This window comes from Malus domestica, chromosome 03 (genome assembly GCF_042453785.1).
Source record: "Malus domestica chromosome 03, GDT2T_hap1".
Classification (NCBI taxonomy): Eukaryota; Viridiplantae; Streptophyta; class Magnoliopsida; order Rosales; family Rosaceae; genus Malus; species Malus domestica.
This window is the reverse complement of record NC_091663.1, coordinates 33,938,925-33,966,392: the sequence shown is the minus strand read 5'-3', so window position 1 is coordinate 33,966,392 and position 27,468 is coordinate 33,938,925. Positions and strand designations below refer to the sequence as shown.

The window sequence follows — 27,468 nt, the reverse complement described above, 5'->3', positions numbered from 1 at the left end:
CATTTCCTTACTTGGGTAGCTTGCATTGCATTTTGCCAACTTGCATGTAGAAACAATATTAAAAGGGGAACTTGCATATCCACCATATGTTTTTAGCACATGTTTTCCCACTTGTAATAAACTAACATTTAAAAGAAGTAAGTTGGCTTCTTTCACATATTCTTTGCATCTACATCCGTAAGTTGCCTTCCAACCCATTTGCAAGGATGCATGTATCTTGATTAAACAAAGCTTGACAAATCTCCACCACCAAAACAAATTGGAAGAACAATATTATAGTGTCAAACCCCTCCACTTGCATCTAAATATCTTTCCAAATTAGCTTTCTTGCATATTAATCCTCCAAATGCCATATTTTACCCAAATTGCCCAAATAAGTAAAAATGGGTATATTTTAAGTGCAAACAGTTCTATAATACACCCCCAATGCTACCTGCTATTGTGTCATGTCCTCTTTTCACCTTGATTTCCAATGAAGCATTGGCAACCGAATCAACTCACATAGCGTACCTACGAATACAAAAGAGAACCCCTCACGGCTGTGACACAACCTTGTCGACTGCAAAGTTAGCCAGTCTGCCATGAGAGAGCTAAATAAGGATTAGAATGTGGCAAGAATCCTAAAGAACCCTACTTCCGGAGCCACGAGGTATTGGTACTATCAGAATGATTTCAACCCAGCCTTCATTATTGGACCTTCAGCATCCACTGCAGTGTCACTTGCAACCATAACTGCTAACATATCAACTATTTGGGCAGAGGATCATCATCAGAAGAGATGAGATTTTCTAAAATTTCTCTTCCGTTCACTACCAAAGAATCACTTTGAGACTTTGCAAAATCTTTTCTGTCAGATTTTTGATTACGCTTGAAGAAACTTTTCGTCTCTCTCAACTTGCCCTTTGCCTGGGTATCTGAACCAGTCCCTCCTGCAGGAGTGAAATCCTGTCCTTTCGGAACCTTAGAAGAAAGAGGCTCAGAAAGGTCGTCTTCCACAATAAATTTCACCCCACTCTCATTGTCATGAACTCCTCTAAGATTAATACTTTCAGAACGAGCAGTCTCTTTAAAGCTGCTTGTACCCAGGTCCTTCTTGGAATTCCTGTGGAACTTCGCACAGAACTTATTTAGTCCCTTGCGAACTCCTTTCATGTGCCGTTTCTCCTCAGGATCTTTATCCATGCCACTGTCGTCATTATTTTGGGATCCATATGTAGCTGAACTACGGCTACCAGTATCATTTAGAATCTCGTTGTCAAGTAGTCGGCTCCTTCCTTGTCTACTTTCCCAAGTTTGTGAAACTTCACTTCCTGGGTGATGAACCCATATACCAGTCTCTTTTTGCCCTTCAACATCAATCGGCTCAAAGTTATCTGCTACCCTGTTAGACTTCTCGGATGATATAGACGAGAAGGAACTTTCATTAGCGTCGCTGGCAAATGAATTTCTTCTATCTTCCAAAGTTACCGTTTCCTGAACCTCTGACTGCTCAGGTCCCTGCATATGTAGGAGGCTCAAGTTAAATTCTTGAATAGGAGGCTCAAGCATATGTGGTAAGTATTGCACCTATGCAGCAACTAAAACCACGAGTCTCTAATCTCTTTATTTTCAACTCGTAAGCCTGATCAATAGAACATGGTTGAGATGAAGTAAAAAGGTACCTTCACATTGTCTTCAATGACAGTTACGGCAAGATGCAGCCTCCCGGTTTTAATATTCTGAAGCGGCACCCACATGTCATGTCTCTGGCTGTCTCTAAGATCATTAATGTTAATCGAGCAGTCGCTGGATATAGAATAAGAGTAAGTTAGTCCTGCATGTAAGACAGCACTTATGGAACAATTTGATAGGAATAAAAGGTGATAAACAACACTCGAAATAAGCTGAAAGCGTACTTATGTTAACGAATTTGAATAAATCTAGGCACAGAAGGAAACATGTTACACTAAAAAGTTCAGAAGCAAACCCAAGAGCATCATCGACGAATCGGTCCTTGTCACAAACTTCAATAGCCAGCACATTAGGTGCATCCCATGTAAGAATGGGGATCTTGAACTCCTCATGCCATTTTGGGGACAGTGTTTTCTTTTGTATCTTAGTCCTAAACCGGTAAAGGCCCAATTGACCCTTAGCATAAGGGTCAGAAAATCCTGAAAGAAAGGCTCTATTCGTTAAATATAAAATTTAAACATGCTGTGGAAAGTTAGAAACCAATGTACTAGCAAAGAGAGACTGACCATTTAAATCGGCTGCTTTCACATCAGATGCTTCAATAACTTCTACTTTGACATGAGCAAGAGCCTCCTTCTCGTTCACAGAGAACCAGCTTTCTGTCAATCAAATAAGCATCGATTATTGATCAAAACATTTCGAAAATACATTTTGAGTCTCTGTGTGTGAGAGAGAGACACACACAGAGACCGAGCATTCATGACAATGCTACTGCAGAACGAAGCATTCACGACACTGTTTACAGCTTCTCCTTAACAGAAGCTCATACGAAATTATATTTCAAAAGCAACAATATCTTCAAGCATGAAAGACTAATTACTCTAGAGTGAGAAATCTACTACGCCAAAATAATAAAAGTTAAACGCTTTTCATTTCATGAAAACCGAATGTGCGGAAAGATTTATATAAGGTTTATATCAAAATACATACATTTCTGTTTGCACACGTGTGTGAGTGTGTGTGTATAAAAATTACCTTGCTTTGGGGAAACGAATTTTTCCATGTCAACAACCAGCATATTAGGCTGCAAAGATAAGTTATAATTAGATTTATTGTTCTAATTTTCATTCAAATTGGGGCAAGATGTAAAGGCAGTTTACAGAGGAGTCCATTGGATATCAAAGAATTTCATAGGACAGTCGGAGTGTAAAAGTCCGAAATCCATACCTCAACTAGTGTCTGCTCAAACGCAATTGAAAGAAGCTTCTCCTGGCAGACAAAATAACAAAGAGCGAGTCAGAGAGAAAATTACAGAGACGGAGAGCTAGAAATGGAGAGAATTAAGAATTTATTCTGCTCCAATATGATAAAAGTTACCAGCCATCCAGCAATCCCAGGGAGTACTGTAACGTCAAGTCCATGAGTGAAAATAGGCTTAACAGTCATCTGAAAATATGGAGGCTGAACGAAGCACAACCGCACGCGGCCAAGGAATGGCCACCTGCGAAGAAACTTCACTCCAATCAAGACCTTCAGGGAAAAATACAGCTTGATCAGAATGTAACAGTGGTTTGTACATGCCGTTATGGACATCCTATTTTCCATATAAATAAGGTATGAAAAATCTTACAGATACTCTTACGTTACACTGGCTGAACCAACTCAACAAGGTAACATAGAACAAGAGCATCTAGCATAAATAACATAAAGTACAGCGCAACATAAGGCGGAAAAATCACAATTGTAAATTTCGGATGTCACCTTCCCTTCAACATGCATGCCTGTAATATGCAACTTTGCCCACATCCCAAAACCTAGTCTTTTTCTTAACTTCACAGCAAGTATTGCGATCATATCATCAGCCGTAAGAAAATTCAATCCCAACTCCAGAACCTGCATCAAGTTAATATTTAGTATCTGGATTCGGGACCTACATTGACGAAGAATGCATGAAAACTGTTCACTGAAAATTCCAGAGAGAGAAAGTAAACAATACCAGGTGGTCATCATCAGCAGACTGGCGAACCACTCTCATCTCTGTGAGTATAGGTGCATTTCTTCCCAAGTAAAGGTGCTGAACTACCGCTTCCTTCTGCAGACATATTCAGATCATTGTTAATAACTAAAAAAAAAAAATGTATTTAACCACCAAATAACAAGGTGACACTATCGTATTCAGACAAAAAGACATGTTTCACCAAAATTATACCTACAAAGACATTGAAATATGGGACATCAAATAATTCACATTATGATTCAGGATTAATTCACAATGCCGTTCAATCAGAAAATGAAGAACAATATCAGAACTAGTCGTTGTTGTACTAAAATATTTGAATGCTCATATAAGATGCGGATGCAACATAAGCAGTTGTTGCCACTTAGATAGCATTAATAAATGAAAATACACTCTCTAAAACTAAGTTAAGATCCAACAAAGAATTACATCCTTTGAGAGTTGTCAATCACTCAACAATCTCGTTCAATCAGAACAACTATATGATAACAAATGCCGACAAACAAAACAAAAAGTAGTTACGACTAGAAGTACTTTGAAGATTATTCAATTAGAAATCGAACTACAAAAAGAAATCCAAGAGTCTTAAAACAGAGCAATTAGGACCAAGTGATCAATCCAAATCAACAGCACGATCGCAGTCATCGTATTTGATTTTAATAGACCAGAAGTTATAGTCTTACGGCTGTCCATGGCTTGTACTTCTCCAAAAACCAAGGTATGATGGGAAGGAGGATCTGCTGTGAAGCAATCTGTTCCATACATATAGGCCATATCTTTTCAATTGTGTGGTTCAACCACCGCACTGTCTCAGATTCAGAGAGCACCTGAAGTATTGAAAAAAAGAAATGTTCATGTGTCATCCGAAACAAAGATTTAAATTTTGACAACATGTACCAAAAACAATTATCGGGATGGATTTTGTTTCTCTTTTTTCATCTTTCATGTTGAACACATAATTTTAACTAATAAAGCAATTACCACAATTGGAAATGCAGAATGGAAAATGAAAATTACCCGTCTCTGATGAGCCTGTTGTCTTTCCTCGAACTGTAATTTCTTCCGCAGTCTCATAAGGTACCGTTCATGAACCTTTCAGAAGTACAAGAAAGGTTCAAATTAAGTACATCCCTTTTAGCACATACCAGTTTGCCTATTCAAATAACAGATCATGTTTCCTTCCAAAAGGAATATTCATTTCACATCATTGGTAAAACGAATCAAAGGTAAATGACCCTAATGTTAGCACCAACAAGCAAAATTCCACATACTTTTAGCTGGAAAATCTAGCCTGTTGTGCTAGGATAGCACCAAAACCGTTGGAACCAACTCAAGCTAACCACAGGAAATTTATCAAATGAAAATGCAAAAACAAAATATAAAAGAACACCAAGATTTTAACGAGGTTCCTCAACAGTCAGTGTAACTGGAGTACGTCTTCGGAGCAGTAGGAGCTCACCCAATAATCCACTATCAACCAAATGGGAGTTTACAAAGTGTTGGCAATCTCACAACCCAAATAACCCAATACACACAATAGCTCTCACACACCACAGAAACAAATAGAGAAAGAAATATAATGTATAATTTCTTCTCTATACATATAGCTCAAAGCTATTACAACAACAATTATGATGGATGATTGCTAACAAAAAGAAGAGCACTTTCTTCTTCTCTTCAACGAAGGGTTGCTGCACCCTTTCTATTTTTCTGATGCACTCCTTTTCTCTGCAGCTCTCTACTCACTCTTCTCTAAAACAAAATGAGCCCTTTTTTTTCTCTTATTGCACCAACCGAACCCTTATTCTTTTCTTTAAGAAAAGGCCAAAGAGACATCATCATCATCCAATAAAAAATTCAAAAACATCATCATGACCATCAACTTTTCTTTTCAACAAACATAATCATGATGCCTCCTCATCATGATGTCTTTCACCTTTTTTTTTATTTTGGTTTGTTTATTAGCCGAAAGTTGTTTTGTTTTGTTGTCCACTTGGCCACTTGGCCACAATTCAACAATCTCCACCTTGGCCAAGTTCCGAAAAACGCCATGATAAGCCAACCAACACAATTAACACACAACATCACTCCCAAACACTAGCAAGAGAACAACTCATACCGAGCCAAATTCTCCAAAACTCCTACTGCTCAACGCCTTCTTTATATAGGCATAATGTGAGCCAAGTTCAAACAGTGAACAAACTTGGCTACACCAACAACCTTAGTCAACATATCAGCGGGGTTGTCTTTAGTTGGAATCTTCTGGAGAATGATTTCCCCTTCACCAACAATTTCACGAACAAAGTGATAACGCACATCTATGTGCTTGGTCCTCGCATGATGAACCTGATACTTAGCCAAATAAATGGCACTCTGACTATCACAATATACCTCCACCTGCTTCTGATCAACCCCCAAATCTCTAATCAGCCCATGTATCCAAATGGCCTCCTTTATAGCTTCAGCAACTGCCATATATTCAGCCTCTGTAGTAGACAAGGCAACAGACGACTGCAAAATGGACCTCCAACAAACTGGCCCTTTAGCCATAGTAAACACATAGCCTGTAGTAGACTTCCTTCCATCCAGATCACCTGCATAATCTGAATCAACATAACCAACTGCAAAATGACCAATACCAGAGTCATCTCTCTCAAAGCATAAACCAACATCTCGAGTACCATGGAGATACCTCAATATCCACTTAGCTGCTTGCCAATGCTCTTTACCTGAATTATGCATATATCGACTCACCATGCCAACTGCATGAGCAATATCCGGTCTAGAGCATACCATTGCATACATCAAACTACCAACCAAATTTGCATATGGTATATTTTTCATTTGCAGCTTCTCTTTATCATTTTTAGGACATTGTAGAGAACTCAATTTAAAATGAGGAGCCAAAGGGGTACTAACCGGTTTGGTTGAATCATGAACTCCAAACTTCCGAATCAACTTCTCAAGGTATTGTCTTTGATTCAAACTGACCAAACCCTTCTCTCTATCTCTAGTGATCTCCATGCCAAGGATCTTCTTCGCTTCACCAAGATCCTTCATCTCAAACTCATTCTTCATTTGCTTCTTCAATTTTTCAATCTCTTCAACATTTTTTGAGGCAATCAACATATCATCAACATATATCAACAAATAAATGAAAGACCCATCTTGCAACTTCTTGAAGTACACACAATGATCATATTGACTTCTAGAATAATTTTGGCCTCTCATAAATTTATCAAACCTCAAATACCATTGCCTTGGAGATTGCTTCAAGCCATAAAGTGATTTCTTCAATTTGCAAAACAAATTTTCCTTCCCTTTCACTATATACCCATCCGGTTGACACATATAAATCTCTTCATTCAAATCACCATGTAGGAAAGCCGTCTTCACATCAAGTTGCACAAGCTCAAGATCATATTATGCAACAAGAGCTAACATAATACGAATTGAGGAGTGCTTCACAACTGGAGAAAATATTTCATTGTAGTCAATGCCCTCCTTTTGTGCATACCCTTTAGCAACTAATCTTGCTTTAAATCTCACATTGCTTTTCTCATCAGCATCTTCCTTCTTGGCATACACCCATTTGCAACCGATAGCTTTCTTGCCCTTAGGCAATTTAGCTAACTCCCAAGTCTTGTTCTTCAAGAGAGAATTCATCTCATCACCCATGGCATTGCACCACCTCTTCTTCTCCTCACTCTCAATGGCTTCCTCGAAATTAGATGGAATATCATCAGTGATAATAGGAAGAGCAAAAGAAACATAGTCACTATACCAAGCTGGCTTGGTAATTTGTCTCTTTCCTCTGTTTTTGGCAATAGACTCTTGAGGTGAAACTTGCTCTTCAACTTGAATAGAATCTTCAAGTTCAACTTCTTCAACATCCTCATGGTCTTCCACTTCTTCACTTGTAGTGGCTTCGACATCAGCGGAAATAGGATTTGAAGTACCAGAGGCAACTTTCTCAAGCTCCACCTGTTGGACATCTTTCACATTCTTCTCAGAGACTTTGTACATACTTTCTTCGTCAAATGTCACATCTCTACTAATTACCAGTTTCTTCATCTCTGGACACCACAACCTGTAACCTTTGACACCACTACTAAAACCAAGAAAGATAGCCTTTTTGGCTCTAGGATCAAGTTTATTTTCAGTTACATGAAAATAAGCAGGTGAACCAAAAATACGGATATAGTCATAATCAGAAGAAGATTTTCCAGTCCATACCTCCATTGGTGTCTTACCCTGAATAGCAGCTGAGGGTAACCGGTTGATGATGTGACATGCATAATTAACTGCTTCTGCCCAAAATGACTTGCTTAAACCCGACTGAGACAACATACATCTAACCTTCTCAAGCAAGGTTCGATTCAATCTTTTTGCAACTCCATTTTGTTGTGGAGTTCCCCGAACACTGAAATGTCTCACAATTCCTTCCTCTTTGCAAACTTTAAAGAAAGGATCGGATGTGTATTCACCACCATTATCCGATCTCAAAATCTTAATCTTTCTCCCAGTCTAGTTCTCAACCATTTTCTTCCAACCCAAGAAAATACTTAACACCTCACTCTTGTGCTTCATAGTGTAGACCCAAGACCTTCTTGAATAATCATCAACAAAGGTCACGAACCAATGTCTACCACTCAAAGAGGGAGTCTTTGTAGGACCCCAAACATCCGAATGCACATAATCAAGAATGCCCTTCGTCTGATGTACAGCAGTACCAAACTTCACTCTAGTTTGCTTCCCCAAGACACAATGCTCACAGAAATCAAGCTTACAAGTCATGGCACCTTTTAGAAGACCTTGTTTCACAAGCCCTTGTAGAGCTTTCTCACCGGCATGGCCTAATCTCATATGCCACAATCTAGTAGTATCTGAATCAGATGTGCCCATATTTTTAGAGACTACAGATGCTTCACCTGTCACAGTGCTTCCCTGCAATAAATACAAATGGCCACATCTAGGAGCTTTCATCACAACAAGTGCACCATAAGTAACTTTCAATGTCTGTCCATCTGAATGAAACCTGAAACCCTTGGATTCCAAAGTACCCAAAGAAATAAGATTTTTCTTCAAATTCGGTACATACCGAACACCTGTCAACTCTTTAATCATGCCATCATGTAACTTCAAACGAACTGTACCAATCCCTTTTGTTGTGCAAGGATTGTCATCTCCCATGAACACAACGCCACCATCAAACTCTTTCAAGCTTGAAAACCAATCCTTGTGAGGAGTCATATGATGAGTACAACCCGTATCCAACACCCACTTAGTAGCTCAATCAAATGATGAGGAAGTGGTTAAAGCAAAATCAGAAAAATCTGTTTCAACCTCAGCAACATTAGCTTCAGAACTTTCTTTGCCTTTGGTCTTCAATTTAGGACAATCTTTCTTCCAATGGCCCTTATTATGACAAAAGGCACATTCATCCCTTTCCAAAGGTTTTCTACCTTTAGAGTTTCCTCTAGGTCGAGACTGTGATTTTTTTCTGCTAGAAGATGATCTTCTCTCCGATGATCTACCTCTAACAAATAAAGCTTCAGAGGTACCATCATGATTTTTATCTCTATGCCTCATTTCATAATTCATCAAGGCATTTGACACATCTTCAAATTTCACAGTTTCTTTACCATGCATAATAGTGGTAACAAAATGCTCATAAGAGTCCGGCAAGGAATTCAACAATATTAAGGCCTTATCTTCATCCTTAATATCCTCATCTAAATTTAACAAGTCGGCAATCAACTTATTAAAAGCATCAAGGTGTCTAATCATTTTTGTACCTTCTTTGTATTGGAAGCGGTAAAGCTTTTTCTTCAAGTGTAGCCGGTTCTCTGCACTCTTTGTCATATACTTGTCTTCCAATTTTTGCCACAACACACTTGCTAATGTCTCCCGCATCACAAAATACTTCTGAGTTTTTGCAAGGCACAACCGAATTGAAGAGCAAGCCCACAAATTTAATTTCTCCCATTCCGGCTTCGACATAACTTCCGGCTTCTCTCCCAAAGCGGCAAGTAGATCTTGTTGAGCCAACACATCTTTGACCTCACATTGCCACATCCCGAAGTTGTTTGTGCCATCAAACTTTTCCATTTCGAACTTTGCATTTTGCACCGTAGTTCTTGCAAACCCAGAGCTGCTTCCAAAAGGATTCTCATCTTGGCCGTCTGACATCTTTGGCAACTAGACAGTACCCAAGAGCAACCAGTGCTCTGATACCAATTGTTGTGCTAAGATAGCACCAAAACCGTTGGAACCAACTCAAGCTAACCCACAGGAAATTTATCAAATGAAAATGCAAGAACAAAATATAAAAGAACACCAAGATTTTAACGAGGTTCCTCAACAGTCAGTGTAACTGGAGTACGTTCTCGGAGCAGTAGGAGCTCACCCAATAATCCACTATCAACCAAATGGGAGTTTACAAAGTGTTGGCAATCTCACAACCCAAATAACCCAATACACACAATAGCTCTCACACACCACAGAAACAAATAGAGAAAGAAATATAATGTATAATTTCTTCTCTATACATATAGCTCAAAGCTATTACAACAACAATTATGATGGATGATTGCTAACAAAAAGAAGAGCACTTTCTTCTTCTCTTCAACGAAGGGTTGCTGCACCCTTTCTATTTTTCTGATGCACTCCTTTTCTCTGCAGCTCTCTACTCACTCTTCTCTAAAACAAAATGAGCCTTTTTTTTTCTCTTATTGCACCAACCGAACCCTTATTTTTTTCTTTAAGAAAAAGCCAAAGAGACATCATCATCATCCAATAAAAAATTCAAAAACATCATCATGACCATCAACTTTTCTTTTCAACAAACATAATCATGATGCCTCCTCATCATGATGTCTTTCACCTTTTTTTTTATTTTGGTTTGTTTATTAGCCAAAAGTTGTTTTGTTTTGTTGTCCACTTGGCCACTTGGCCACAATTCAACATAGCCAACTACAATGTGCATGATTCTAATATATATAAATACATATATAAATAAATACATATATATATATCTATGTAATGAAGAAAGATGAATGAAAACAATTAGTAAAATTCTTACCAGGTAAAGATAAACGAGAGAAAGAAAGTAGGCAACTGGGTAGCAGCAATTGTAGTGGGAAAGCAACCACAGGCCACATAGCACAATCCCCACATGGTGTATTATTGACATCTCTGTTATATCCATTTCTCCTTCTTCTTCTTTTCCAATCCCAAAAAGAAGGCACCAACTTTGCAACTTTCTCTCACCTTCTCTTTTGTAATTTTTCTGGGTTTTCTAATTCACACTTTACCCACAAGAAAATTAAAGAAAATAAAATCATAACATTCAGAGTCAAAATATCAGAGAATTTGGAAAAGGGGAAATCCCAAGATTGAAACTTGAACTCAAGAAATCATCAAAAGGCATGAATGAAACAAAACCCAGAAAAGGAAATTGAATTATGAGTTATATTTTAGAACACAAATTGGAACAGCAAGAGAGAGAGAGAAAAACCGTTAAAGAGGATTCATTGTGTATATATTTGGACACTCCTGAAACGGTATCGTAAGCTCCGCCGTTAAAGTAACCGGCGGGGAGAAATGCAGATAGATGGATAGAGGGAGGGAGAGGGAGAGGGAGGGAAAGAAGGGTAACGGGCCAAGACAAAGACTACGACCAGAGAGAAATGATGCCAAAATTTCGCGGTTTTGAGAAGTTGCCACTTTTAAACTGGTCTTTTGGCGCCACGTGTATTGGACAAGTCAAGTACGCGTGTGAATGTATTAATTGATACTTTAGGGTTAAGGTAAATTTTGTTGGCGTGAACCCTAGTTTGATTTAGGAATATAATCATTATTATTGTATTTCTTAGTTTAATTAGTAGTTATTAACTTACTTGTACTATAAGAGACTTTAAAGTGTGTCGAAAAATAGAGTGATTACCACATATCATTATACAAGTTGAGGAATGCTTAGAAAATAAAATTTATCTCCACTTACGTAATGAAATGTGGTGTACCACCTGTATTCCGATCGATCGCATCGAAAAAATTCTACTTGTTTTGCATTTTTATGTGGTTGTCATTCATAGGGGTAATTTTCCAGTTTAAATTAATTTGCTGTTAAAATGGAGTTTGTAATTTGCCACTTAGTAGTTAGTAGTTAGTAGTACTAGTACTTTCTTTTTTACAAAAAAAGGGATAAGTGGTGGCAAACCACAATTATTCACCCATTCTGCCCAGTACTAGTACTTTCTTATTTGTTTAAATATATTTGCTCATATCATCTAAAGAGGTAAGTTGAAGAGGCATTATAAGTTTATTCAATATTTATGCGCGGTAGTTTTCAAAATGTCCAATATTAATTAGTGTTGTGGTCCAACTAGGACAGATGTCCTCTTCGGATTTCATTGTCCGGAGCCTAAGAAGTAGAAAATTCGAACCACTCAAATTGAATTTGTCGGTCTCTATTAACTCATTGCTTTAGGATATTGAATTATATGCAAAAAAATCCAGGCACTGAAAAATCTTAAAAAAAAAAGGGTTAAATTGTCGTAGCAATCACATTGGTCAGTGTAATACCGATGCGCCAGCTCCCTTTCATGTTATCGGCATTAATCATGGCACTTCTCACTTCATTTACCATGTATAATCTCCACACTAATAATCTTTTTTTTATTAATTACAACTAGATTAAATGAAAAAAAAAAATCCAAACTTCATATTTTTCGAAGAAAATAAAACACGTATGAAGTTATATAAGGAAAAAAATTCAAGTACAAACTGCGGGGCGTATTGACGGCAAAGAAATTGCACCAAAGAGTGTCAGGAGAAGCCATTCTCCGTTTATACCTACCTGCATGATTTTAGAAAATTGGGCATTGTAATATTTTTGTCGTCAATTTATGTTTATTACAATTAGCATTTTACATTAATATGTACAAAGAAGAGATAAAAAAAAAAAATTGATCTCAACGCAGTAGAATGAAGAAAGTCCTAACCACCTTGGGGCAGGCAGTCCATGACTTTGCCGCTAGTTTCTTGATCATCTTAAGCTATGATTTTCTTTATTGCGGTCAGTTCATTAGAACATGTTTATGGATACTTTCTTTTATTGGCCTCTAATTTTCTTATAAATTCACCCAGTTTGTAATCTTGACTTATTTGTTTTTTAAATATAGTATAAAGGATTTAGCCATTTAGGTATAACAAAAGCAATTTGTGGAGACACTCAGTACTGGTATTCTTCTTTACTTGGAAGTGAGAGGTCTTAGGTTCGAATCTCGTGGATGGCGAATTCGATACCAAATTAGGCTGGTCCATTGTGTGGTTTTGCCGAACTTTCCCTTCTCATAACTTTTTAACTAAAAAGTTATGAGCTTTGTAAACGAGTCTATTGGATGCCCTTTTTTCCGTAAAGTCTCATGATGCAAACTTTCCCTAGAGGGATTTTCTTTTTGTTTTCGAAACGATAGAAGGATTTTATTTATCAATTCGAACATAAATGTTTACGTTTTCCTCTAGAGTATTGTAGAGAAATTTAGGAAACAATAATCTCCAACGATGAGAACCACTAATTCGATAAAAATACGACGCCATATAGGAGTGCAAAAGACGTGTAGAGAGAACGGAAGATCTTTGCTTGTTGTTGTGTTCGTGATTCATCCATTTTCAAGACCAGCACCATAGCTCCCCAAACTTGTTTGAACGAATGAACTTTCCAAACCCGACACACATCCCACCAAATAAAATTCATCCAGAACTCTGCCAATTCCCCACAGCCCCGCAACGAATGAAGACTAGTCTCCGCTTTCTCCTTACAACTTCCACATCAAGGAGAATGAGTTACTTTCTTTTGGGAGAGATTAAAGTTGCACCTGATAAACTCTAGACATCTCCACACAAAATGCTTGATTTTGTTAGGAACCGACAAAGTCAAAACTTGTTTCCACAGAAAATCGCTCTTTATGCTCGATTTCGCATCTATTCGTTTGGGCCATTTCACTATCTTTGGACCACAAAGAGTATTCTCTTTAATAACAGTATAGATTTGCTTCTTGAAACAAAACTCGAGCCTCACTTTGCTTTTAAAACTTAAAATCGTCCTAAAACTCATAGTCCAATTTATATGTGAGATTTAGGTAGTTAAGCGACGTATTTTTCAATTTCAAAGTGCAACGTGATGAGAAATAAATAATTATTCTTTTAACATGCAAAAGGAAGAAGAAAATTGAGGCGTTGACATGCCAATACCATGTTGAATGGCATTGGCATCCTTAGACTAGACATTTGGATTGCAGCACTCGGTCGTCTCCATTCCTTCTTTCCACAACAGCATGCTATCAACAAGTGATGGTGGAGGAACCCAACTGTCCGTCTTTAAGAGCTTTGGCTCTGGCCCTTGCCCTGGCTTTGGCTGCTTTCTTCTTTGCTTTTTTGGCTTCCACTCTTGCCTCCTCTTTGGCTATCTCTGGTAGCTTTGGGCACTCAAGCTCCGAGTGGTCTCCTTCCACATTACAAATACGACAGAAAACCTCGACAGCATGGCTCCAATTATGCTTGCACTTGTTATCCAAACTACCACAAAAATGACAAGATATTTCAAAGCCCTTGCCAACTTCAGTTGCATCCATCGGGACACGTTCACGCCACGGGCAGTACTCAAGCCCGTGGTGACCATCACGGCAAATTCGACATAGAGGCCCCTTCTTCTCCTCATCATCTGTTTGTTTGTGATTGCCCGTGCAACGACTTTTCTCCTCACAAGTCGGGGTAGTATTGAGCTGATCAGTCACAGAGTCTAAAACAGGCTTGTCTATATTCTCCTCATCTGTTTGTTTGCAAAAATACACACACACACATTTAACTAAAGGCCCTTAATTACTTGGCATCCTCAATCTCATTCAAATCATGCACTCACTAGTTACTACCGGTTGGTTGGTCATGTTCAGTTACATTTGAATATACGTTAATTTGTTAGGACAGAAAGTTGAAATTGATACTCCCTTACATCAATGTACACAATAAATAAGAATTCCCCCGCCCTAAACCCTAGATACGTAGATGTGAGCCCATGTAAGTAAGACTGTCTTATAGAACCACGCTAAAACTAAACCAAGTTTATACTCAAAACTCAAACCGAATTGATCCAATTTAAAAAATAAAATAATTACCAGGCACCACCAACACAAGTTGCCTTCCTTCTTTTAAGTGAGGGAATCGCTCTTGCTCTTGCGCTTCCCCTGAAAATTACAAGATAAAATGTCGGATAAATTTACAAGTACAGTTGGATGAATCAGAGGCGCATTGAGGAGCTCACATGCGTAGTACTCTGCAATCACGGCTTGTTTCTCCTCCTCTGATGCAACAGTAAAATCAATTAAAAAGTTAGGAATAAAATCAATTAAAAAAATTAGGAATAAAATCAATTAAATTCAAGCACAGTAACCTAAAACAGCAAATCTCAAACTCAAAACATGTAAATATATGCAGATGGCAAACGCAGCCTAATTCATTAAGCTGCAAATCCGAAACGCAGCCTAATTCACAAACCCTAAAAACAAAAAGCAAAATCATACCCGTAATATAATGGATTTGGAACCCCCCTTTTGGATTTTTTATCCCCCCTTTTAGATTTTTTTTCTTGCGAGACTCGTACTCTGAGCTGCTTCCCACTTTTAGGGAAGAATTGGCCTTCTTCTCGGAGTCTGATCCGGTTTTGAGACGGCGGTCGTTCATGGCTTCGTTAGAGAGAGAGACGGGGATCGGTTTTAGAGCAACTCCACCGTTGCTACAGTAAATAACCCTGATAATATACAAAAAAATATTAGTATTTTTTTATTTATAAAATAATATAAAATAATTTTATTTGTAACTTGGGATAAGATTTTTAATTTTTCTCGTTACGTCACGTATCATTATCCGAAAAGATAATTATTGGTGATGGATTTCGATAAGATTTTTATCTAATGTCGTCGTGTCACGTATCGTTACTTTTTCAGAATCGTTGAGGATAGATTTCTGATAAGATTTTTAACCAATCACGTCACGCCACGTGTCACAATCTATTTACAATCTTTGAAGATAGATTTCAATCAGATTTTTAACGAATGACGGCATGTTACGTGGCATTATCTACAACATAATCCTTTATAAATCCTCCATATAATCCACCATCCATCCTCATAAATCTCACACGAATTTTCTCAAGATCTCTATCATTATTCATAGTTTTTGTTTCCTTCTTCACCAAAATCAAAATCTGTATTATTATTCATAATTTTTGCTTCCTTCTTACAAAGTCTTCTTCTTCAAGGATGATGTGGGAAATCGATCAGCAAGAGGAAAAATTGTTTAACCAATCAAAATGAATGTTCAATCTCCAGGTGACCCAAAATGAGATGGAAGATGATGATGAGCGTAGAATGAGAGATGACGAAGCAAGAATGGCAAGAGGCTCACATTTCTGTCGAGTCATACAAGATGTGGCTCAGATCTGTAGGTCCAACCATTCCGCAAACCTTGATAAAAGCAGGCAACGATGAGGTACGGATCTCTTGGACGATTATTTTGTCTGTAACAGTGCATTCCCTGATACGTACTTTAGACTTCGTTTTAGAATGGAACGACATTTGTTCAATAAAATCATGATTGATGTTTGCAACCATGATTCTTACTTTGTGCAAAAGAATGATGTTTTTGGTGTTATGGGTCTCATTCCTGAGCAAAAAATTACTACTGACTTGCGGATGCTTGCATATGGAGCATTTGCATGCCAAATGGATGAGATAGCGAGGATAGGGAAATCAACCATTCTTGAGTCCCTGATGAGGTTTTGCGAAGCAATCGAATCTATCTACACCGCAGAGTACCTCCGGAGACCTACTGAGATGGACTTGCAAAGGCTTCTGAAGAAGGGCGAGATGCGAGGTTGTCTTGGGATGATTGGAAGCATCAATTGTATGCACTGGACCTAGAAAAACTGTCCAAGCGCATGTCAATGCACTTATGGGGACAAAAAAGGATAAAAAAGTATCATTTTGGAAGCAGTGACATCTTTTGATACATGGATTTGACATGCTTTTTTCGGGGTTCCGGGAGCTCAAAATGACCTCAATGTCCTTACCCAACCCCTAGTGTTCAACGATATCGTACAAGGAAAGGCACCAAAAGTCACGTACTGGGTCAACAGACATAAGTACGATGTGCCATACTACCTAGCAGACAACATTTACCCAAGGTGGTCATCGTTTGTCAAAACAGTGCCACGTCCTCGAAGTGCAAAGGAAAACACTTTGTAAGCTGTCAAGAGGGGTGCAGGAAGGATGTGGAGCGTTGTTTTGGTATCCTCTAAGCTCGATGGGCGATTATCAGGGGTGCTGCCAGAATGTTTGATTTAGAGTCTCTTCGATCCATCATGATGGCATGCATCATTCTTCACAACATGATTGTGGAAGATGAGTACAATTATGATGTTGTTGATGAATATGAGTCGCACATGATGAACAATTCCAGAACATAAATATATTGTGCTCATGACGTCACTGAAGAACTCGTGCAACACGAGCCATTAGAAATGGATGAATGTTACAATGAAAGGCTCATTCAACGATATACTGCACTTCAAAAGCCATATATGCACAATGCCAGACAAATTGACTTGATAGAGCATCAGTGAGAATTGAAACAAGCTGAAGATACTTAAGTTCATTTAGTGTGTTTTTTAAGTTCATTTAGTGAGTTTTTAATTATTTGGTATGTTTATGTACTTTTATTTGGTGTGTTTTTTAAGTTCATTTAGTGAGTTTTTTATTATTTGGTATGTTTATGTAATTTTATTTGGTGTGTTTATGTCCCTTGAATAAAGATTGTCTTAATTTAAATAAATTACCAAATTAAATAAATATACTCTTAGTTTAAATAAAGTACTCTATTCAATAAATAAGAAATTACAACCCAAAGTGATTGGAAAATTATGGGCTTCGATTACAAACAGAGTGATGAGAAAATTATGGGCTCGTGAATGGAAAATCATCACCTAACCAATTTGTGGTGCTAGGATCATCTTTTCTTGTGAAATCCCATCCCTTGAATTTCACCATTCATTACGTATCTCGAATTTTAAATTCCTATTTCACGATTACATTATCTTTATTAGTTAATTTTAAGTTTAGTAATTGATTAGTTATCGAGTTGGAAGTTTCTTAATCAATCGTTATCTTTCGTTGATATTTCAAAGTTACAACTAGTGTTTTTAAATAGATCTCGAACCCACGAACGCATAGGCGAAAACCGTTTGAGAGTCCAAATTATAACGGTATAGTTGCTTAGATTGTGGGAATTGTTTAATTTCCACATGTGGGTTAAAACTTAAGTTAGTTTAAAAAAATAAAATAAAATAAAAAGAAAAAGAAAAAAGGAACAATCAGATGGTTTTGGGGGGGGGGAGCTAGAAAAGGCGAACTAAGGAGGAAAAATGGGACATTTTCTTTCTTCCCCATTTGGTGAACCGTGTGCACCACCAAACCATTTTCAAACCGGCCCATTTCAGGTAAGTTCCTCCAATTCTCAGCTAATTCTTCTATCTCCTTCACCTACAACTTGCTTAAATATCTTCTCCCTTCCCTCTCTATCAAAAATCAAGGGGTTTTAAGGTCTAATTCAGGTAGAACTCCATAGGAGAACCCGGGGGGTTCTCGACGACGAATTGTCGTTCCGGAGATTATCACCACTAACCATCACCCTTAATCAACTTCCCTTGGACCCAGGAACAGGACCCAACTTGTGGTTGGGGCGTTGGAACACCTAGAAATCCGAATTGAAGAACACCCACCTTAGGGTTCATTGGATGTGAGCCAATTTGAGGGCCTTCCCGACCAAATTGGACTCGGCCATAGGTATAAAGTTTACTCTACTTGTTGAAATCTTTATTCCTGTAAAATTTGAGAATTTTTGGAGAAAGTCAAATTTTCTGGTGTGTAACATTCGATTTATGAAAATGTTGTTGGTTGAGTATTTTATCGATAAGGTCTTCCACTTGATTATTCTAACAATTGACGATCTTACAGTGTATTGACACCAATTTTAGTATGCTATGGTAGATATTGTTTAAGGACCTTAGGGACGTACAAGTGAAAATCTAGTGATTGGATAGTACGGAATAAGTGACGTAAGATCATGGACCTTACCTTAGAATGACAGTTCGATTCCCCATTAAATGTTGTTGTGGGAGATATATGAGAGTTTTAAGTATGTGAATTATCGAAGGAAATCTAAATGTGGTTTGTACCTTGTTAGGCGGTGATAGAACGTGATGCCTTGACTCTCGTGTTTGAGTGCTTTAGTGTGGATCTCAGGTGAGTGATTCTAATCTATGTGATATGGTTATTGCTTTGAAATCTTTTGTGCTAATAAACTTTGTGGTTACACCATGGATTCTTAAAATAGTTCTGATGCTAAATAATTGTTGCTATTAAGTTGTCGTCGATCTACTTATGAAACATTAGGTGATTTGGAATATAGATGTGATGGTTGATAAAAATGATGGATTGTGTTTTGGAATATATATTTGATGGTTTGATAAAAATGATGGATTGTAAAGAACCAATACCCTAGTGTCATGGGGTTAGGTGACACTAAGTCTGCACCACGTAGCAATAGTCCTGGATGGTCCTGCTTGGGTAATCCGCGTTGGGCTATCCTTATATCCTAGGTATGGGCATACACATTTAAAGGTGATCATGCTTGGTTAATCCGCATTGGGTGATCACTTTCCAATAGTTGTAGGAACGACTCTGCTTGGTTAATCCGCATTGGGGGGTCACTACCTGTTGGGTTATTTTCTCAGGGGTGACTCTACTTGGTTAATCCGCATTGGGGGGTCACTACCTACTTGGTTACTTTCTCAGGGATGGCTCTGTTTGGTTGATCTGCTTTGGGGGGCCATTTCCTATTTGGTTACTTGCGTAGGCTTCGGCCGAACGACGTCTCTCTAACTCTAGTTTTGAATGTATCTGTGAATGTGGCTTTGAGAACTCTGAGTTTTGATTTAGAAAACTCGTTAGATGTATGTGTGACTCCTTTGGAGGTTGCAAGGTTTGGTAGCAATTTCTTATGAATGATTTATATTCAAGGTTTATAAATTGTGAATGATAACTGGTTTTATTATTAGTATCATATACTTTGTATTATTTGTCGCTCACATAAGCTTCGTAGCTTATCCGGGTTGTTGTTTGCCCGATGCACCATTTTGATGGTGTAAGCACTGATCTTACAGGTAACAAGTCTGAGTAGCTTCGAGAGGTTCGTAGGTGGGGTAGCGGTACAATTATCAGAGATTTGGAGTGCTAGGTTACCCCTATATCCTATCTTGTACTTTATCTTTGGGACTTTCTTTTGAGCACCTCAAACTTGTTCTTAGTAAAGCAAAGATTATGCTCCTTTTTGGGATGTACATATTTGTAAATATTTTGTGGAGAACTTGGCCACCTTCATATTATTTTGGTTTATCAGTTAAAGTATTTTATTCCGTAAATTATACCGTATTCAACGAACATTATTTTCCTTGTCACGTGTCGATTCTTGCCGTATGTTGGGATCGGGGCGTGACATTTCTTGTGGTGCTAAGACCATCTCCTCTTGCTCTCGCTTATCTTGCACACCTCATTCGCACCACGTCTGCTTTCTCCGAATTCCAAAATTATTTAGAATTCGAAGACTTCCCTTCTAAAGGCATGTTCATAATGTCACAATCTCATTGAGCCCTTCTTTCTTCTCTAATCTCTTCCATTTCTTGCCTAAGTAGCTCTCTTTCTCTCTCATTAGCATGAAATTCTCTCTCAACAGCTGCAACTTTTGCCTCTTCTCTAGCCTTATCAGCCTCAAATTTAGCCATTTCCCACGCCAAAGTCAATTCACCTTGGCGAGCAAATTCTTCCATATACTTTGCATAATCATTCTTGGAAGCACTCATTTTTCTCTTTGAAGCCTTCTTACCTTAAGACCTAATTGGATAACGGGTCGACCCCAACGCTTGTTCAAGGGGGGGAGTTTTCGGCACTTGTTCTGCGTCATCTTCATGAACATACGAGGAATGATCAGGCGTAGAGTGTAGATGGGTGCTATTCAGGACAACTTCTGAACTGATAGGCACAAATCTAAATTTAGGACAATCTTTGACAATATTCCAACATTCCCACTGGGTGAATGATTGCTTTTGGTTTTTGGATTTGGCATTATACCAAGATTGTGCTTGAAGTGTCTACATAATGCGGGATAAGAAATAATTATAATCAAAGTAGCTAATGTAAATTTGGGTATAGTACAAACAAATAAATAATATATTATTACCTGATCCGCTAAATTTTCCCCACTTCGAAGATTACTACTAGCTTGTGCCAAGGCGTCTCTCCACATACTAAACGATTGGCTAAGTATTTTCCAACGACTGGATATCGATTCTTTGGTTCTTTTCCCACCAATTTTCTCAAGATAATTGGTATGAATAAGACTCCGCATTTCTCACAACTGCGTCTCATTACCTGTAATCAAATCATGAGTAACTTCAACCCAGATAGAACACAACGCAACATCTTCAATAAGCGTCCAATTCGTACTTGCATCATTAGTCATTTTGTTGGAAAAAAAATTGGATTGAAACTTTGAGAGAAAGATAGGAAAGTCGTTGAAAGTAGTTGAGAAACTATGAAATTGTGGTGTAAGGTAGAAGATAATGGGAAGGTATTTATAGAAAAGTAAAATCAATTTTTTTTTAATTTTTCCATTTTTTTTTCCAATTTTTATTAATTTTTTACATTTTTTTTAAATTTTTATTCACATAATTAATCTCTGCCGTTGGATTAAAAAAATTTGAATTCCAACACTCTAGATTGTGCCACGTGGCACAACGGTAAGATTTTCAGAATTTTAAATTGTTTTTTTTTAATTTATAAAGGAAAATAACGTGGACCGTTGATCTCAGATCCAACGGCTGCAATTAAATAAGGTTTTAAATTTTTTTTTTACCGTTGGAAATCCAACTGACATGGGGAAGCCACATGGCCTCCTCAACGGTAACATTTTCAGAAATGCGCTGCAGGCCCCATTTTTGAAATCGTGTCAGACGACGTGCACCGATGCGCGCTTGAACCGCATGCGCCTAATGCAAAACAGATAGAAAACGTGGCTGACGTCGCTTGATGTCAACCTTGCCATCGAGTTCTCGGGCCAGCTACTCTCGCCAGGCCTCTCCCTCGGGTCCCCTCAGGCTCAATCGCACAGATGGGCTGGACGTGGTTGCTCGGGCTACTACCTTTTGTTTTGGGGCCTGTCGTTGGGGTTACTTCACACAGTGAAGTTGCTCTTAGATTTGGGCGTCGAACGTGTCGTTCCAAATATACAAATTTTCCATGTGATTTGACCATAATGACCTGCTTATAAACACACCCTTTTCCCTTTTTTTTTCTCAAAACAAAAAAGCAAAAAAAAAAAAGTATTATCCTTTTATTTGTTGATTCTAGTATTATCAAAATTCCTAGCAAAATACTAAATGACCTTTTTTTAACATTGGATTCAAGAGAATAATTATGAAATAAATCCAACCGAAATGCAGACCATGTAAATATTTATGCTTTTGGTTGGATGGTTGATGGTCACAGTCAACGCGCGGTAAACGAGCTGATCCGAGCCTACCAAAGCTAGTCCAGAAGTGATTTTCATGTCAATAATTTTGGATTCTGTTTGTACCATACTTGACCAATCCCGAAACTACTGAGCACCGGTCAACGTTATATCGTCAAGGACCCAGAAGAGCTTCCCTTCAACTAGGAGGCCAATCACAATGCGACACGTGTCGATATCAGAAGCCAATCACAGCTCGACACGTGTCAACATCAGAAGCCAATCACAACACGACACATGTCAATGTTAGAACAAAACTAGAAACTCTCTTCTATAAATAGGGATCATTCTCCCACAATAATCTCTAATGTCATTTTGTACTAAACTATTCACTAGAACTCACAAAATGAGAGCTTGAACCTATGTATTTGTGTAAACCCTTCACAATTAATGAGAACTCCTGTAGTCCGGGGACGTAGCCGATCTGGGTGAACCACGTACATCTTGTGTTTGCTTCCCTGTCGCTATTCATTTACGTACTTATCTTCACTAGTGATCGAAGCAACCAAGTGAAGGTCACAAACCTGACACTTTCTGTTGTACCAAAGTCCTCGTTAATTTTGTGCATCAACATTTGGCGCCGTCTGTGGGAAAGACACTTACTCCCACTCTCTTCAGCTTTGTTAAGCTAGTTTCCACCACTCGTACACTTTCTTTTGGCCAAACATCTCTCTCCAACATGGGGAGCGAAAGAAGCCATAGCACATAGAATGACACCCCCATTGGACCTAGTATGAAGCAACGAAAGCAGGAAGGAAATAGAGTTACTCTTCAAGCTAAAGTCGATGAGTTAGAAACTCAGAACAATAAGATAGTGATAAGGAACGAGGTCCTCCAGGAGCAGTATGAAAAACTTTTCGATATGCTTCACGAGGCTAGGCATGCTCAAGCACACAAGCTCGTCGCCCCTGCTGAGGTCAACAATCATCTGAATGCCCCCAACACGGAGGGTCACCGATATCCAACACGGACATCCCTGATAGGGATCGAGCTACACATCAATGTGATAATCAACATGAGACTTCTCTCAACCCAGCTGCTTCAACCCGAAGCAGAAGGAGTAGAGGAAAGCACCTCCTCACAGAAGGAGTGGAATGATCAAAAGCCGTCTATCGCGATTGTCGAGACTTCCTAAAGCAACGTCGGGAGAATCCTATCCACATAAGCTCGAAGATCAATGACCCAAGAGTTTCTGAAAGACTCGGTCCTCTCCCACGACCCAGGCCAGCAGTTAATCTAGGGAATGGGCAACAAGTCCCAAAAGAACATGAAGGTACAGGGGACTCGGAAATGTTCCGACATACTCACTCTAGGAGTCAGTGTGACGAGTCCAAGGAAAAATCATGCTATCTTGATCAAACTTTCCTACTTCCAAGAGGCGATGGGGACTTACGGAAGAAAACTTCAGTGATGCACGACTCCACTCAGGACCCCCTCGTCCTACAGCTCCTGGAGGAAGTAAACAAGTTGAAGGCTGAACGTCAAGCCGAGATACCTGACTAGAACCAACCCAGGCCTGGCCCCCTCACAAAAAGGATCCTCAACACCCCCTCCAAGCGAAGACAAAGCAGAAGCTTGACTTACAACTCTATACTGGAAGGGAAGACCCGATTGAACACCTTAACCTCTTTGAGTCCACCATGGTATACTAGAGACACACCGATGAAGAACGGTGCCTTCTCTTCCCCTCCACCCTCTCTGGTGGAGCTTTAAACTGGTATTGCCATCTTCCACCCGAGACAGTAGACTCATTTGAAGAGTTGAGGAAGTTGTTTGTCTCTCAACACATCTTCCAGACCGATCGCTTGCATTTCGCAGATAACTTGTACACTATTCGCCAGAAGCCGGACGAGTCATTACGAAAGTATGCTGGCCGTTTCAGCCATGAGTATTCCCGCTGCGCTGAGGCAGATGACAAGACCGCCCTCAAGGCCTTCACGGCAGGCTTACGTGACTGTTTCTTCAAGTACATGATCAATGCCAACACTTGGAAGACTTACTCTAAGGTGATGGCACAAGCTTACAACCATGACTCTGCCGAGGTAAGGACATATCAAGGGAAACCTCCTACAGTCACCCCTTATCAGCAAGTAGGAAGTGGAGGCCAAATCCAACCGAATGAAAAGACCTCAACCTTCCAAACGGTAGCAGCACACCCCCCAGCCTCATTTAATGCTTCGCCAAGTCAGCAGACATATCAATCCCAAGGTAAAAGGAAAGATTTCCATCCTCACCAATCTCATTTTAATAAAAAGAATAAGGGGCACTATCGCGATAACTCAGTATATCGTCACAATAACACCCATCCCCAGGCAGTCAACGCATTGGGCCAATCGCGTGTCAAGACAGGCCCTACCCCGAGGTATGAGACATACACACCTTTGAACGCTACATGCGTGGCCATCTACCCCAGTATAACTTACCTGATACCAAAGACAAAGCCAAGGCAGCCAGATTACAAGTCCACGAAGAACACGAGCGTGTTTTGCTGCTACCACGAGTATAATGGCCATAACGGCGAGAAATGCATCATTCTCCGTGATCATATCGAAGCTTTGGCACGTGAAGGAAAAATTGATCAGTTCCTCCTTCACCCTCCAAGGGATAACCGTAACCAACGCCAGGTGAATGTGATATACTCCATAAGCGGCGGCACACCCATGTCTGAATCTTCCAATAGGGCCATGAAAAATAGTGAACGAACTTTGAGACATGGCCATCAAGTGTTTCACGTGGAAGACATCAGGGGAGGCAAGTATCAAAAACCTAACTGGGATCCAATATGTTTCTACCCTAAGGAAGAAAGAGGTATCATCTACCCTCACAACGATCCGCTGATCGTGGAGGCTCACATAGCAAATTTTGATGTGAAACGAATCCTGATAGACACAGGTGCTCCAGTCAATATCATGTTTGCTGAAGCTTTCAAGGCACTTAATGTAGCTGAACACTTGCTCGATAGCTCGATTTCTCCTCTGATAAGCTTCTCTGGCGATATCGTGCAACCTTTAGGGAGAATACACTTACCCTTCACCATTGGTACAGGCCCCTACACAGCTCCTATTACCACTAACTTCGTAGTGGTCAATTGCCCGACGGCATACAATGTCATCTTTGGGCGCACAGGCATCAATGATCTCAAGGCCATGGTATCCACACATATGTTGTTGATGAAGTTTCCAACCCCTTTCGGCAATGGATACATCAGGGGAGATCAACTTAGTGCTCGATCATGTTACAACACTTCAGTTAAGCAACAACACCTGCCTGTCCCCAAGGAGACCCTCTCTATACATAACCAGGTAGTAAAGACCAGTCCAGATGAAGCCAACTCGGATCTTTATGATGGCAACAGTCAACCCGACGACCCTCGAGATGACTCATTCACCCAGCAAGCACAACCCGCTGAAGAGTTAGAGAATGTCTCTATCTCCAAAGACCATCCAGATCGCATGGTGAAGATTGGCACCACTTTGTCACCACCCATTCGGTTGTCGCTGATCTCCTTTTTGCAAGAGAACGCCAAGGTCTTCGCTTGGTCATATAAAGATATGCCGGGCATATCTCCCGATATCATGTGTCACCACTTGAGTATTGATCCCAAGACCAAACCAGTAAAACAGAAGCGAAGATCTTATGATGTTGAACAATACGAGGCGATGAAAGCAGAAGTTGAAAAACTCAAGGACATAGGCTTCGTCCGTGAAGTCAATTACCCAACATGGGTAGCAAATGTTGTCCTTGTTAAGAAAAATCCGACCAAGGAAAGTCTCCTACTTCAAAAGGTCTTGTGGAGAATGTGTGTCGACTACACCGACCTAAACAAAGGATGCCCGAAGGATAGTTTCCCCCTTCCTCTCATTGATAGACTTATAGACTCTACGGCAGGGTGTGAGCTCTTGAGCTTCATGGACGCTTATTCAGGATACAACCAAATCCTCATGAACCCCTCAGACCAAGAACACACAGCCTTCACTACTGACAGGGGACTATATTGCTACAAAGTCATGCCCTTCGGTCTAAAGAATGCAGGAGCAACTTATCAGAGACTGGTCAATTCAATGTTCGCCGAACAGATTGGGAAGAGCATGGAAGTTTACGTTGATGATATGTTAGTCAAGAGCAAACATGCTGACCAACACATCACCAACCTATCTGAAACTTTCACCATTCTAAAGAGGTATCGAATGAGGTTGAACCCCAACAAATGTGCCTTCGGCGTGGGCTCTGGTAAATTCTTAGGCTTCATGATTAGCCAACAAGGCATTGAAGCTAACCACGAAAAGATCAAAGCAATCCTCGACATTAAAGAGCCAGTAACTTCAAAAGACATCCAAAGCCTTACTGGCAAGGTGGCAGCCTTAACCAGATTCATCTCTAAGGCCACAGACATATGTGCTCATTTCTTCAAAGCACTCAAGGGGAATAAGAAGTACATTACATAGACATAGAAATGTGCCAAGGCATTCAGGAACCTCAAAGAGTACATGAGTAAAGCCCCTCTGCTCTCCAAACCAGAAGTTGGTGACACTCTCATTATCTATTTATCGGTTTCGGCTTCAGCAGTCAGTTCTGTTCTTATTCGAAATGACAGTGGTGTCGAACGGCCCGTCTACTATGCTAGCAAGGCCCTACAAGATGCGGAGACACGATACTCCAACATTGAGAAATTAGCTCTAGAATTGGTCATATCTGCTCAAAAACTTAGCCCTTATTTCCAAGCACACGTCATCATCGTGCTTACCAATCACCCTCTTCGACAGATACTTCAGAGTCCTGACACGTCTGGGCGAATGATCAAATGGGCGATAGCATTGGGTGATTTTGACATCTCCTACCAACCAAAACCAGCCGAAAAGGGTCAAGCAGTAGCAGATTTCATCGCCGACTTCACATATCCTGTTGACATTGCTTCTACACCTGAAGCAATAGCTTCATTACCATCGGAAGCTTAGAAGATAGAATCAACAACCCCAGCATGGAGTCTGTATGTTGATGGCTCATCCAACCAACAGGGCTGCGGAGCAGGATTAGTCCTCACTACCCCTGACAAAATGGCGATAGAATACGCTCTTCGTTCTAAATTCAAGGCATCGAAC

At 39.5% G+C, this 27,468-nt stretch overlaps 2 protein-coding genes across 3 annotated transcripts; both read right to left on the bottom strand.

Annotated features, from left to right (window-relative positions):
* Positions 1 to 279: 279 nt before the first annotated feature.
* LOC103432176 (C2 domain-containing protein At1g53590-like) lies at positions 280 to 11,346 on the bottom strand. Of its 2 annotated transcripts, XM_017331506.3 has the most exons (13): positions 11,208 to 11,342; positions 10,773 to 10,998; positions 4,706 to 4,780; positions 4,372 to 4,515; positions 3,668 to 3,763; positions 3,433 to 3,564; positions 3,049 to 3,201; positions 2,899 to 2,940; positions 2,707 to 2,755; positions 2,238 to 2,330; positions 1,967 to 2,150; positions 1,662 to 1,785; positions 280 to 1,497 (listed from the first exon to the last, which is right to left on the bottom strand). In XM_017331506.3, exons 2-13 carry the CDS (start codon positions 10,896 to 10,898, stop codon positions 748 to 750), a joined length of 1,968 nt encoding a protein of 655 aa, XP_017186995.3. In that variant the 5' UTR covers positions 10,899 to 10,998; positions 11,208 to 11,342; the 3' UTR covers positions 280 to 747. The 2 variants fall into 2 exon arrangements, with proteins under 2 accessions (XP_017186995.3, XP_017186996.3); XM_017331507.3 differs by lacking the exon at positions 10,773 to 10,998 and having other exon boundaries at positions 11,208 to 11,346.
* Positions 11,347 to 13,828: 2,482 nt separating this feature from the next.
* LOC103432170 (uncharacterized) lies at positions 13,829 to 15,466 on the bottom strand. The gene is made up of 4 exons (XM_017331260.3): positions 15,271 to 15,466; positions 15,012 to 15,050; positions 14,866 to 14,934; positions 13,829 to 14,522 (listed from the first exon to the last, which is right to left on the bottom strand). Exons 1-4 carry the CDS (start codon positions 15,428 to 15,430, stop codon positions 14,035 to 14,037), a joined length of 756 nt encoding a protein of 251 aa, XP_017186749.3. The 5' UTR covers positions 15,431 to 15,466; the 3' UTR covers positions 13,829 to 14,034.
* Positions 15,467 to 27,468: the final 12,002 nt, after the last annotated feature.